This window comes from Ovis canadensis, chromosome 17, assembly GCF_042477335.2.
Source record: "Ovis canadensis isolate MfBH-ARS-UI-01 breed Bighorn chromosome 17, ARS-UI_OviCan_v2, whole genome shotgun sequence".
NCBI lineage: Eukaryota > Metazoa > Chordata > Mammalia > Artiodactyla > Bovidae > Ovis > Ovis canadensis.
In genome coordinates this window covers 16,542,048-16,554,182 of record NC_091261.1, presented here as the reverse complement: position 1 = coordinate 16,554,182, position 12,135 = coordinate 16,542,048, and the positions used below count along the sequence as shown (strand labels likewise).

General features: G+C 49.1%; 1 protein-coding gene across 3 annotated transcripts in view; it reads left to right on the top strand.

The window, feature by feature from the left end:
* Positions 1 to 12,135, top strand: part of FHIP1A (FHF complex subunit HOOK interacting protein 1A) — a 296,802-nt gene that overhangs the window by 268,422 nt on the left and 16,245 nt on the right. For all 3 annotated transcript variants that reach the window (XM_069556706.1, XM_069556705.1, XM_069556707.1), the window contains 2 exons: positions 8,960 to 9,150; positions 10,867 to 11,997. In XM_069556706.1, coding sequence (XP_069412807.1) covers positions 8,960 to 9,150; positions 10,867 to 11,997 — 1,322 coding nt within the window. The remainder of the gene's footprint in view (positions 1 to 8,959; positions 9,151 to 10,866; positions 11,998 to 12,135) is intronic.

Sequence of the window (12,135 nt, the reverse complement as noted above, 5' to 3'; positions counted from 1 at the left end):
GATCTTTAGTCTTTCCCATTCTGTTCTTTTCCTCTATTTCTTTGCATTGATCGCTGAAGAAGGCTTTCTTATCTCTTCTTGCTATTCTCTGGAACTCTGCATTCAGATGCTTATATCCTTCCTTTTCGCCTGTCTTCTTCTCACAGCTATTTGTAAGGCCTCCCCAGACAGCCATTTTGCTTTTTTGCATTTCTTTTCCATGGGGATGATCTTGATCCCTGTCTCCTGTACAATGTCATGAACCTCATTCCATAGTTCATCAGGCACTCTATCTATCAGATCTAGGCCCTTAAATCTATTTCTCATTCCACTGTATAATCATAAGGGATTTGATTTAGGTCATACCTGAATGGTCTAGCGGTTTTCCTTCTTCAGTTTAAGTCTGAATTTGGCAATAAGGAGTTCATGATCTGAGCCACAGTCAGCTCCTGGTCTTATTTTTGTTGACTGTATAGAGCTTCTCCATCTTTGGCTGTGAAGAATATAATCAATCTGGTTTCGGTGTTGACCATCTGGTGATGTCCATGAGTAGAGTCTTCTCTTGTGCTGTTGGAAGAGGGTGTTTGCTATGACCAGTGCATTTTCTTGGCAAAACTCTATTAGTCTTTGCCCTGCTTCATTCTGCATTCCAAGGCCAAATTTGCCTGTTACTCCAGGTGTTTCTTGACTTCCTACTTTTGCATTCCAGTCCCCTATAAGGAAAAGGACATCTTTTTTGGGTGTTAGTTCTACAAGGTCTTATAGGTCTTCATAGAACCGTTCAACTTCAGCTTCTTCAGTGTTACTGATTGGGGCATAGACTTGGATTACTGTGATATTGAATGGTTTGTCTTGGAAACGAACAGAGATCATTCTGTCGTTTTTTAGATTGCATCCAAGTACTGCATTTTGGAGTCTTGTTGACCATGATGGCTACTCCATTTCTTCTGAGGGATTCCTGCCTGCAGTAGTAGATATAATGGTCATCTGAGTTAAATTCACCTATTGCAGTCCCTTTTAGTTTGCTGATTCCTAGAATGTCGATATTCACTCTTTCCATCTCCTGTTTGACCACTTCCAATTTGCCTTGATTCATGGACCTGACATTCCAGGTTCCTCTTCACTTTCATGCGTTGGAGAAGGAAAATGGCAACCCACTCCAGTGTTCTTGCCTGGAGAATCCCAGGGATTGGGGAGCCTGGTGGGCTGCCGTCTATGGGGTCGCACAGAGTCAGACACGACTGAAGTGACTTAGCAGCAGTAGCATGCAATATTGCTCTCTACAGCATCGGACCTTGCTTCTATCACCAGTCACATCCAAAGCTGGGTATTGTTTTTGCTTTGGCTCCATCCCTTCATTCTTTCTGGAGTTATTTCTCCACTGATCTCCAGTAGCATATTGGGCACCTACTGACCTGGGGAGTTCCTCTTTCAGTATCCTATCATTTTGCCTTTTCATACTGTTCATGGGGTTCTCAAGGCAAGAATACTGAAGTTGTTTGCCATTCCCTTCTCCAGTGGTTTGCCATTCCCTTCTCCAGTGGACCACATTCTGTCAGACCTCTCCACCATGACCCGCCCGTCTTGGGTTGCCCCGCAGGCATGCCTTAGTTTTACTGTGGTCCTAGAGTGATTAGATTGATTAGTTTTCTGTGAGTATGGTTTCAGTGTGTCTGCCCTCTGATGCCCTCTTGCAACACCTACCATCTTACTTGGGTTTCTCTTACCTTGGGTGTGGGGTATCTCTTCTCAGCTGCTCCAGCAAAGCGCAGCCGCTGCTCACACCCGAGTGCCCTGCACTGGAAGCAGATTCCCAGTGACTGGAAGTTCCCTGGAAATGGCATGTTGGCAATCAAGTAGAAATAACAGGCAGATTTAAAGAACCAGCTGGGGCTTTTAGAAGTGGAAACTATAATTATTGAAATGAAAAACTGAGTGTTTAGTGTAGATAACATTTAAGATACAGATTAAGAGAGAATTAATGCGATTGAAGAAGTTACTACTAAGTTTGCAGCAGAAAGAGATAAGGAGATTTACATTTGTGAGAACAAGGCTGTGAACAGTGGTGGCTGGAATGATAAGGTGCAATGATAAGGTGTGTATCCAGTTAGGTCCATCTAGTCAAAGCTAAGTCATGTATGGATGTGAGAGTTGGCCCATAAAGAAAGCTGAGTGCCGAAGAATTGATGCTTTTGAACTGTGGTATTGGAGAAGGCTCTTTGAGAGTCTTGAACTGCAAGAAGATCAAACCAGTTAATCCTAAAGGAAATCAGTCCTGAATTGGAAGAACTGATGCTGAAGCTGAAACTCCAATACTTTGGCCACCTGATGTGAAGAGCTGACTCATTGGAAAAGACCCTCATGCTGGGAAAGATTGAAGGCAGGAGAAGGGGATGACAGAGGATGAGGCAGTTGGATGGCATCACTGTCTCAAAGGACATGAGTTTGAGCAAGCTTAGGGAGTTGGTGATGGACGGGGAGGCCTGGCGGGCTGCAGTCCATGGGGTTGCCAAGAGTTGGACACAACTGAGCAACTGAACTGAACTGAGTCCCTCTCATCTTTGGTTCTGTTTTCCAACGTTGCAGTTACCTATGGTCAACTGTGGTTCAGAAATATTAAGTGGAAACTTAATATTAAGTGAAAACTTAAGTGGAAATAAGCGGCTCATAGGTTTTAAATTGTGTGCTGTTCTGAGTAGGTGTGATGGAATCTCAGGCCTCCCCTCCCAGGATCCCCAGTTACCGACAGAGTCTAACCCCTGATATCCAGCCGTCAACGTCTTCATGGCTCAGCGATCCAGGATCACCTTAAGTACACGTTCATCGTTTGTGTTATGTCGGAAGGTCAGTGACAGCCTGAGCCTGCGTCACGAGCCTGACATTGTTCAGCTCACTTCATGCCATCGTGGAGGCGTTTTGTTGTCTCATATCCTCGCAGGAGGGGGGAGTACAGCACAGGAAGACGCTTGGAGAGACACTGCATTCTCATAACTTTCATTACAGTACACGGTTATAGTTGCTATGTTTTACTACTGGATGCTCCAAAAACGGATCCGTGAGCTACTGCGCTGTGTATTCTAGGGTGAAACTGAGTAGGCTAGACCATATTACCCCTAGATAAATGAGCTGGATATGATTTTTTTGTCATTCTGCAGTACCATTTTGTAAATTAAAATATTGATGTTATCATATCTGTCCATTTTCCAACACTAAAACTTTTCTGAAGTTGGGGGAAATAGCTATTACTAGCTGGTGGTGTTACTCTCTTCCTGAGCCTTATCTAGAAACTAAACTTTATCATAGGTTTGCATGTATAGAAAGAAGCACAGTATTTATAGGGTTCAGTACTGTCCGCTGTTTCAGGTATCACTGGGGGTCTTGGAATGTATCTCCTGCAGATAACGAGGGGCTTACTGTAATGAGAACAGTGTCTTTTCTGACTTAGAATCTGTACCAAAAGCAAAGGCAATTAAAAGATCCTTATTTTTCTAGCCATTTAAACGTTAAGGGACCTAAAAGATATATTTATAAACTGTCCGTTTTTGTTGTTGCTGCTGTAGTCATTTGAACGTGCACGACAAACTTGTAGATCTGAGAGGCAGCAGAGAGCAGTGACGATTATGTGACTCCTTTTAGTGAGTTATTTGTTACACGATAAAACTACATCAATTTTTGTTGCAACTCAAACACTCTTAATTATTGACATTTCAAAGAGATAATCCGTTTGTAACTGATTTTTTTTTTTTCTTTACCAAGATATCAGAGTAGTAAGTTGGAATAAGGTACCCCTAGAGAGGCTATTTAGGGCCACAGAAAATGTAAGAGAAATTGTCCACCTCGCAGGATGTGACCTGTGATGGGCCAAAGGCAGGCAGGGGCTGCTGACCGGCAGTCGCCTGACAGGTTACATGCACCCCCCCACCCTACCCCCATCCCCCCGTGTTCGTGACACTTCCCAGCTTAGGCACCACTGGATTGCTTAATACCCTGAATGGCATTTCTGAATATTCTGGTTGGGGTTTTTCTTTCACAAGTGCTGGTCCTTGGTCAGGTTTATGAACTACGTCACCTTTTGTGTTCAGGTAGAAACTATTTGCTCAAAGAGAAGCTGTCTGTTCACTTCAGGAACATTCCCATCTTATGTGAGCATTAGGTTTCTGGAGGAGCGGGGAGGAGAAGCCAACCTAAGGGTACGGTGAACAGGAGAAATCTGGCCAAAACATCTTACAAAACCAGAGGAGCTTTTTGAAATTCACTCACGTTGCTGTTAAGATTCTTGCCCGCTGGTGCATACTGAGGTGGTCATCATCTCCTGAGAAGCGTCTTGCTTCCTTCATCATACCCTACTGCTTTGTTTGTTTTTATTGGCAGTGTAGCAGCAGGCAGTGTGTATGCTCTGTTATTGATCGGTTGTCAGTGAATTGTTTCAGAAGTGATGATGATTTATTTTAACGAGTGATATCCAGTAACGCAGAACATGGACCCAGGGTTGCGGAGGGCTAGGGAGATAATGAAAAAAGGGAGGACAGTGTAGGAAATAGTTTTTTTCCTGCTATATTGGGATGGCTTTGAGTAACCTGAGCCTCTAGAGCCATGTGTTGGTTTCCGATTCTGTAATATTTACTGCTTCCTGAACTTAAATAAAATCCCACCTCAGGCAAATAGAGTTGAAACGAAAAGATAGTTTGATGCCAGACATCTGTACGAAGTTTCCTAAGTGATCTTCCTGCAGTCATCAGCCACTTAATCCTGACGGGCGATGTTTGGGGAGCATCTGACCCCACTCTGTTTCTAGTCTCTCTCTGTAACTGAGGGCAGGCGGGGGTTAGTGTGTGCTCCCCCCACGCTTCTCTCTGGGGTGGTCCTTCATTATAGAAGCACAGTAGTGGAAGTCCTGCTGTAAGTGTGGGGGTGTTCTTCATTTGGGTTGACTCTCCAATTTCTAATTGTATAGAACCCTCTCCTTCAACCACTGGGGCATCCCTTTATTTGATTTACTCAGAAGAAAGTTCTTAGTTTCTACTGAAAGTGTGTATTTGCAAAGTTGCAAATTCCCAGTCACTATTTATCCTAATATAATTCCAAGCTACCCACCAGTGATATTTGATAAATAGCTCTATTAGGTTTGATCCACTGGTCTATTTTTTTTTCTTTTACTTCTTCAAATAAAGAGTAGAAATCTATGTATATATATCAACTTAAATCATGAAATATGCTTGGTTTGAGCTGTAAGCAGTCATCAAGTTCCTGCAGTATATAAAAGCATCGAAGCAGGTTGTTTTTTAAATAATTAATGATGAGAATAAGGATACAATATAAATTCTGTATAATGTGAATTTCCCCGGGCCTCTCTCGCCTGTGTCGGCAGAAGAGTTCGCATCAGCAACCACAGGACAGGTTTTCCTGGCTCTTGCCCGCCCCCCTGCCCGTTGTCTAAGACCATGGCCCCCTGTGAAGCATCAGCTATCAGTTCTGTGGGAGCCCACGGGTGGGGTCTCCCACGGGCTCCCGCGCAAGCCTGTGCCCCAGTGCAGTTGCCCCAGGAGCGTCTCCGCTGAGCCCTTGATCGGTGCTGCCTCCCTCGGTCCCTGCCGTGTCCCCGCTCCCGAGAGGGCTCGGGGGCGATGGAGGGCATGAGGGTTGGACCAGCACGGCCTCCCTGTGTTTCCCTGGGGCCAGAAGAAGGCTTCTCTCCTTTGCATCACTCTTGGTCCACAGAGTGTCTCCTCTCACCGAGATCCTCATGAAAAGAGCTCTTTCATTTTCTGCCCGTAGGATCTGTTTCCTCTCCAGCAGGACTCAGGCACACATCCCCAAGGCTGGGCTAAGGAGGAGGACAGATGGGCCTGTTTCCCGCACTGCCTCTCCCGTTCCCTGTTTGTTCTTGGGCCTCTGAGTTCCACGCTCCTGCACTTGCAGGTAGATACTGCTGCGTCAGGTACGCGGGGTGCGTCTGGATCTTAGCGATGCGGGTTTAGGCTCAGATGTCTCTGTGTGTTGCGTGCCTGTGAGTGTGGGGAGGGGAGACTGCGTCTCCCTTACTTGGCAGTCTAGCTAAGGTTTGGGTTGAGTGAGGCATAATTTGGTTTACTGATTAAAGGTGGCAGCACTAGAGGTGAAGAACCCACCTGCCAGTGTAGGGAACAGAAGAGACCCGGGTTCGATCTCTGGGTTGGGAAGGTCCCCTGGAGGAGGGCAGGGTAACCCACTCCAGTATTCTTGCCTGGGGAATCCCACAGGCAGGCCTGGCTACAGTCCATAGGGTCACAAAGAGTCAGACATGGCTGAAGTGACTTAGCACAAGTTAAGGATTTATGTATGTATCTTTATTTGTATTTATGTTACTTACTTGATTGCCTGTGGCATGTGGGATTTAGTTTTCTGACCAAAGGACGAATCCAGGGCCCCTGCATTGGGAACCACTGGAGCACCAGGGAAGTCCTTGATTTATTTTCTGAGAACTGAAGGTTCAGCGGCAAGCTTGTCGTTCCATACCGTGTTGTAAAGACCGAAGTGTCTTCATAGCGTGTGCTATGAAGAGAATGAAATCTCTTTTCCTCCTTGACTCAGGCACTGGCAGCAGGTCAGTCATTAATGCAAACGTACGTTTTCCTCTTGTGGATCCGCAGGAGCCGTGGGAGACAGCTCAATGTTTACTGGCCTCGGGACATACCCTGGAAGTTGTACTTTTATCTTTTCCTCTGAATCCTTAATCATCCTCGTTTTCCTCTGTTCTGCCTCTCTCTTGAAAGCTAAATACAGAAACAAAACCATGCAGGTTTATTGAAGATTGCAGTTGTCTGCCTCAGGGCTCGGGGTCTCTGGAATTGGCTCCCGCACAAACCTGGGGCACTTGGCTCTGGCCGTGAGGCTTCCATCCGGTTTGTTCCATCTTTGTTTCTACAAACAGCGTGATCTTTCTCCCTGTTAGGAAAGGAAGCCACCGAAATGCACTTGATTCCAGCCTCGCAGCCTGCCAGCGTGCGCCGAGTGTGTCAGAAACGACTGCCCACATTTTCTTGTCTCCGGCCGTGTGATGGTCCTGGGATGCTTTGTCGCCCACTCCCCAGAAGTGGTGGAAACGGGGCCCAGAGCTCCATGCTGAGCCCTTGGCCACTGTGATGTTGTGGTTCATGAGAAGAAATACATGTTTGGTCTTTGTCCTTTTCCTTCTGAGCCCCTGATATCCGGGGAGAGGAGAAGGTTGAATTAAGTGCGAATGGTCAGTGATTCAATTAGCCATGACCGTAATGAAACCTCCATAAAGCCCCACAACCGCTGGGTTTGGAGAGCCTCCCATTGGTGGAGGTGCTGGGAGAGAGGGGCCGGGAGATGACACGGAACCTCCATAGCCTCCCCCACCGCTGCCCCCCTGCATCTCTCCATCCGACTGTTCCTGAGTTACATCCTTTCCTAACAAACTAGTGACCTAGTAAGTAATGTGTCTCTGAGTTCTTTATTTACAAAACAGAAACAGACTCACAGATTTAGAGAAGAAACTTAGGTGGTGAGGGGAATAGTTAGGGAGTTTGGGATGGACAGGTACACACTGCTGTATTTTAAGTGGGTCCATCCTAAAGGAGATCAGTCCTGGGGTTCATTGGAAGGACTGATGTTGAGGCTGAAACTCCAATACTTTGGCCACCTCATGCGAAGAGCTGACTCATTTGAAAAGACCCTGATGCTGGGAGGGACTGGGGGCAGGAGGAGAAGGGGACGACAGAGGACGAGATGGTTGGATGGCATCACTGACTCAATGGACATGAGTTTGGGTGGACTCTGGGAGTTGGTGATGGACAGGGAGGCCTGGCGTGCTGCAGTTCATGGGGTCGCAGAGAGTTGGACATGACTGAGCGACTGAACTGAACTGAACGGAACCAGCCAGGACCTACTGTATAGCGCAGGGCACTGTGCTCAGTGTTACGTAGTAGCCTGGATGGGCGGGGAACTGGGGGAGAATGGACACGTGCATATATCTGGCTGAGTCCCTTTGCTGTCCACTGGAAACTGTCACAAGATTGTTAACTGGCTATGCTCCAATATAAAATTAATAAGTTACAAAAAAAAAAAAAGCCTCTGAGTTCTGTGCACTTCTCTAGCAAATTGATCAAACCAAGAGGTGGTTGTTGGAGCTGCAGGAGCACAGGTGACAGCCTGGGCTTGTGACTGGCATCTGAAGTGTGTGTGTGTGTTGGGAAGTCTCGTAGGACCAAACCCTCAGCCCATGGGCTCCACTGCCACCTCCGAGTAGACAGTGCCAGACTTGAGTTGAACCAAAGGACACCTTCAGCCTGGAGCACTGCTTGCTTGGTGGTGTGGGGACACCCCCCACCCTTACATACAGCCCCTTCGGAACTGCTGCCAGAACACTGTGGCACAAGATATTCTCATGGCCCTACGGGAGAACAGGAGAGGAGGCTGGCACCCTGATAGGTCTTTGCCTTTCCATGCAGCTGCTGTCGTCTGGCGCCCACTCTGAGCACTGCCCACGGGCTCATGAGGCAGAGCTCCTGAAGGAGGCGGTTCTCTGGTAGCACATCCTGTTGAGAAGGCAGACACCGGAACAGTTGTGGTTCTGACAGCAGCGCCTTAGCAGAGGGCCGTGAGCGCAGTGGAGGGACAGGGTGTCTCCAGCTTGGAATGGGAAGCCCGGATGCCCTTCTGGAGAAAGTGACACTGAAGTTGGAGTTTGCAGGACGTCTGGTGTCTGGCAGGGGCGGGGGAAGCATGCTGCAGAGAGAGATTACAGCTGAGGCAACGGCCCGAGGCGCAGAGGGGCAGCACAGCCATTAAGAGGGGAAGTTTGGGGATGTTAAACCGTGAAGGCCCTTAGATCTGCTGTCAGAAAAAAGCAGCCTTTGACAAGCTTGAAGCTAGGAGTGAGCCCCGGGGGCGGGAGTGAAGCTGCAGAAAGGATGAGCCCCCCCTGATCACGGGAGTGGACCTGCAGACACTGAACGCAGCCCTTTTTGTCTTCCAGGTATCTGATCCCTTGCAATCACATGATGCTGAGTCAGAGGTGGGCTGTGAAGGAGAGAGACTGTTATTCTGTGTCTGCGGCCAAGCTGCTCGCCCTGACCCCCGTCTGTTGCTCCAGCGGGATCACCCTGACACTTGGAAACCAGGAGAGGGATTATATTCTCTGGTCAAAGTGCACGCATGATAGCCCAGGTAGGGGTGTTGCCGACCTGCATCCCTGACCCTTTAAGCGATAGAAATTGACAAGAGGCCAGGGGAGGAATTCAGGCAGGGCTTTCCCGGGCCTCTTGCTGCAGCCCAAGAACAAGAAACAGATGCCCTTGCTTGCTCCCAAGCCGGGGGCCAAGCTGGTTCCTTAAACAGGGTGAGGGTGGGGGTGGACCGATAGATGGGGTCAGAGGGGTGGCTTAGGTGGGCTGCCGACCCCCTTGGTGGTGCTGTGCGCTGGGATCAGGCTCAGTGCCCTGCTTTTGCTTCTGGCGCCGCGGGAGTGGAGGTTCAGTTCTGGCCTTTTTGTGTGCTGTTTTCCGTAATTTGCCCCATCTGTGCATGTAGGTAGTTATTTTTAGTTCCTTATAGCTTCTTTGTATTCTGTCGCTGGAGGGGAGGAGGAGATGCATGTCCAGGTGTAAGCACTGAAGCACAGGGTCCGGGGTCCCAGCCTGCCAGGCAGCCCTCTCTAGTGATAATCTTTATAAAGGAAAGGGTACCAGATTCCATCTCTCCTTGTAGACAGGGAATGCTGCAGTGAGTCCTGCTTCTTTTATGACTGACTAGCTAGGGGTCCTTTTCTGCTTCTTACAGTTGTAGTAAGTATTCACTGACGTGCCCAGCTCTCACCCAGTCAGTGTCCCCAGACCTCAGTTTTCACTAGGCTTTCTAGCAGCAACCTCAGTGTACAAGTATGAGATGTGTTGTATTCACACGTCTTTTTAAAACAACATGGGGCCGGGGGTTGGAGTTGGCTATAGCTAAGGTAGTTAGCCCTTATTTTAGATAATGGAGAGGCTGAACGAAGTAAGGAGAGAGGTTGGCGTGAGATGACCTTGACTTGGGGAGGCAGGGACTGGACTTGTGGCTTGACCTGTGGCTCTGCCACTGGCTCTTGGGTGATCTTTGTCTCTGAGCCTCAATTTCTTCATCTGTAAATGGAGAAAACAGTGTCTTCACTTAGGCTTGTGAGGATTAAATTTGACAGCACTGATAAAGTGCCTGCCGGCTGGTAGACGTTTTAAGAAACGGTAGAATTTGTGTTTGCCCTTGTCTGAGTCCATTTTTTCCCTAAAGGAAATGTAAACTTCAATGCAGATGTTTGCATAGCTATTTCAGTTACATGGTTGAGAGCTTTTAACATCAAAGGTAGTCAGTGTATCATTCTTAGGTTAAAGGGGCTATTTTAATAGTGAATATGAAAATTTATCGCAAGACACTACTTGGAACATAAAACTCCCAGGAATTCTCAGGATGGCAGAATGAATTAACAGGCTTCTTAAAAAACCCAGGGTTTTCTAGAGGAAATCTGTTTTCCAAGTTCACGGATTCTGTAGGCTTTCTACTTTAGAGTCAAACCAGTCTTTTTAATTATTACCTGCTCTATGGCAGGTGCTGTGTTGGAAATACTGCTTCACTTAATCCTCCCAACAGCTTGAGAGGCCGCCATCACTGGCTCACATCTCTCTAAAGGCTGACACCTAGTAACAGACTTCCGCTGGTGATGGCCAGATTGGTTTTGTATCTTCTCTGAGGGTTGAGTTTCTGGTTTTATTTTTTCTGCCTAAAACTGTAACCATTTTTCGTTCTTTGAGAGTCACGGTCAGAAATCTTTAGAGCCACAGTGGCTGGGGGGACAGGGTCTCGGCGGGCCCCGCAGGGCTGCACCCATTCTGACTCGTGTGTCTCCTGGGGCAGGGCCCACAGAGCAGCCGCTGCCCGAGGCCTTCCTGCCGTCGGCCTGCATCGTGGAGTACGGCAAAGCCCTGGACATCAGCTACCTGCAGTACCTCTGGGAGGCCCACTCCAACATCCTCCGCTGCATGCGGGACTGCCGCGTGTGGTCCGCCCTGTACGATGGAGACTCCCCCGACCCCGAGGCATTCTGCCTGGGCCCGCCGGAGGAGAGGGCCCCTGGCACCACCTCCCCTGTGCTTCGGCTTCCGCAGCAGGTCCCCGGGACGACCGGGCCCCCACTGGCTCCCAGGAAGGAAAAGAGCCACACGGAGCTGGAGTGGGACGACAGCTATGACACCGGGATTTCCTCAGGGACCGGCGGGGGCTCCCCTGGGCCGTATGAGGATGCTGAGAACGCCAGTCCCCCGGCTCCCGTCGACCCTCCTAAACACATCCAGGAGATGAAGAAGAATGCCATCCTGCTCTTCAAAGGGGCCTACATCGAGGAGTCTGACTTCCAGGACGATGTGATGGTGTACAGGCTGTGTGCTGAGAAGGATGCTGAAGATGCGTGTGGTTCACAGGAGGACTCTGTGAGTCCCCCAGCCCAGATCCAGGTCCAGAGTGCCCCCCTGAACAATGGCCCCCTGCCTGGCCCTGAGCCTGAGACGGATTCGGAGGAGGAACATAGCAGGGATGATTTGGCCGTGCTTCACAGTGCATCCAGGGACCCAGCACCAGCCAATGAGCCTGAGGCCTCCCCAGAACCAGCCCCCGAGTCAGCAGCCCCCAGCCCTGAGGCGGAGCCCAGTGCCCAGCCGACAGCAGCGGTCCCCGAGGGTGAAGACTTCATGGCCCAGTACGACCAGATCATTAAAGAGCTGGGTTCCAGCACTGAGGGCCTGATGGAGCGGGATCTCTCCTCACCAGATGCGTTGCTGGTCACAAAGGAGCCAGAGGAGGAGGGAGACGAGAGCCAAGGGGGAGAGGAAGACGAGGGGAAGAAGGACCCGGAGGAGGACGACGACGACTTTGACTCTTTCATAGCCGAGGCTCCCCCCCGAGAGACCCCGCCACCCCCGTTCGGAGCGCGAGATGATGCCACCTTTGCCAGTCACCGTCCTGCAAGGACGCAGAGCACCCCGTTCACAGGTGACGCCCTCAGATTGCTTTGTGGTTTCTGCTTTTGAAAGTACTTGTACGTATTGCATCAGAGGAGTGAGGTAGGTGCAGGTAAGGAGCATTATCAGTTTACCTACCAGAGGGGTGGAAGTATTTTTGTAAGGAGCA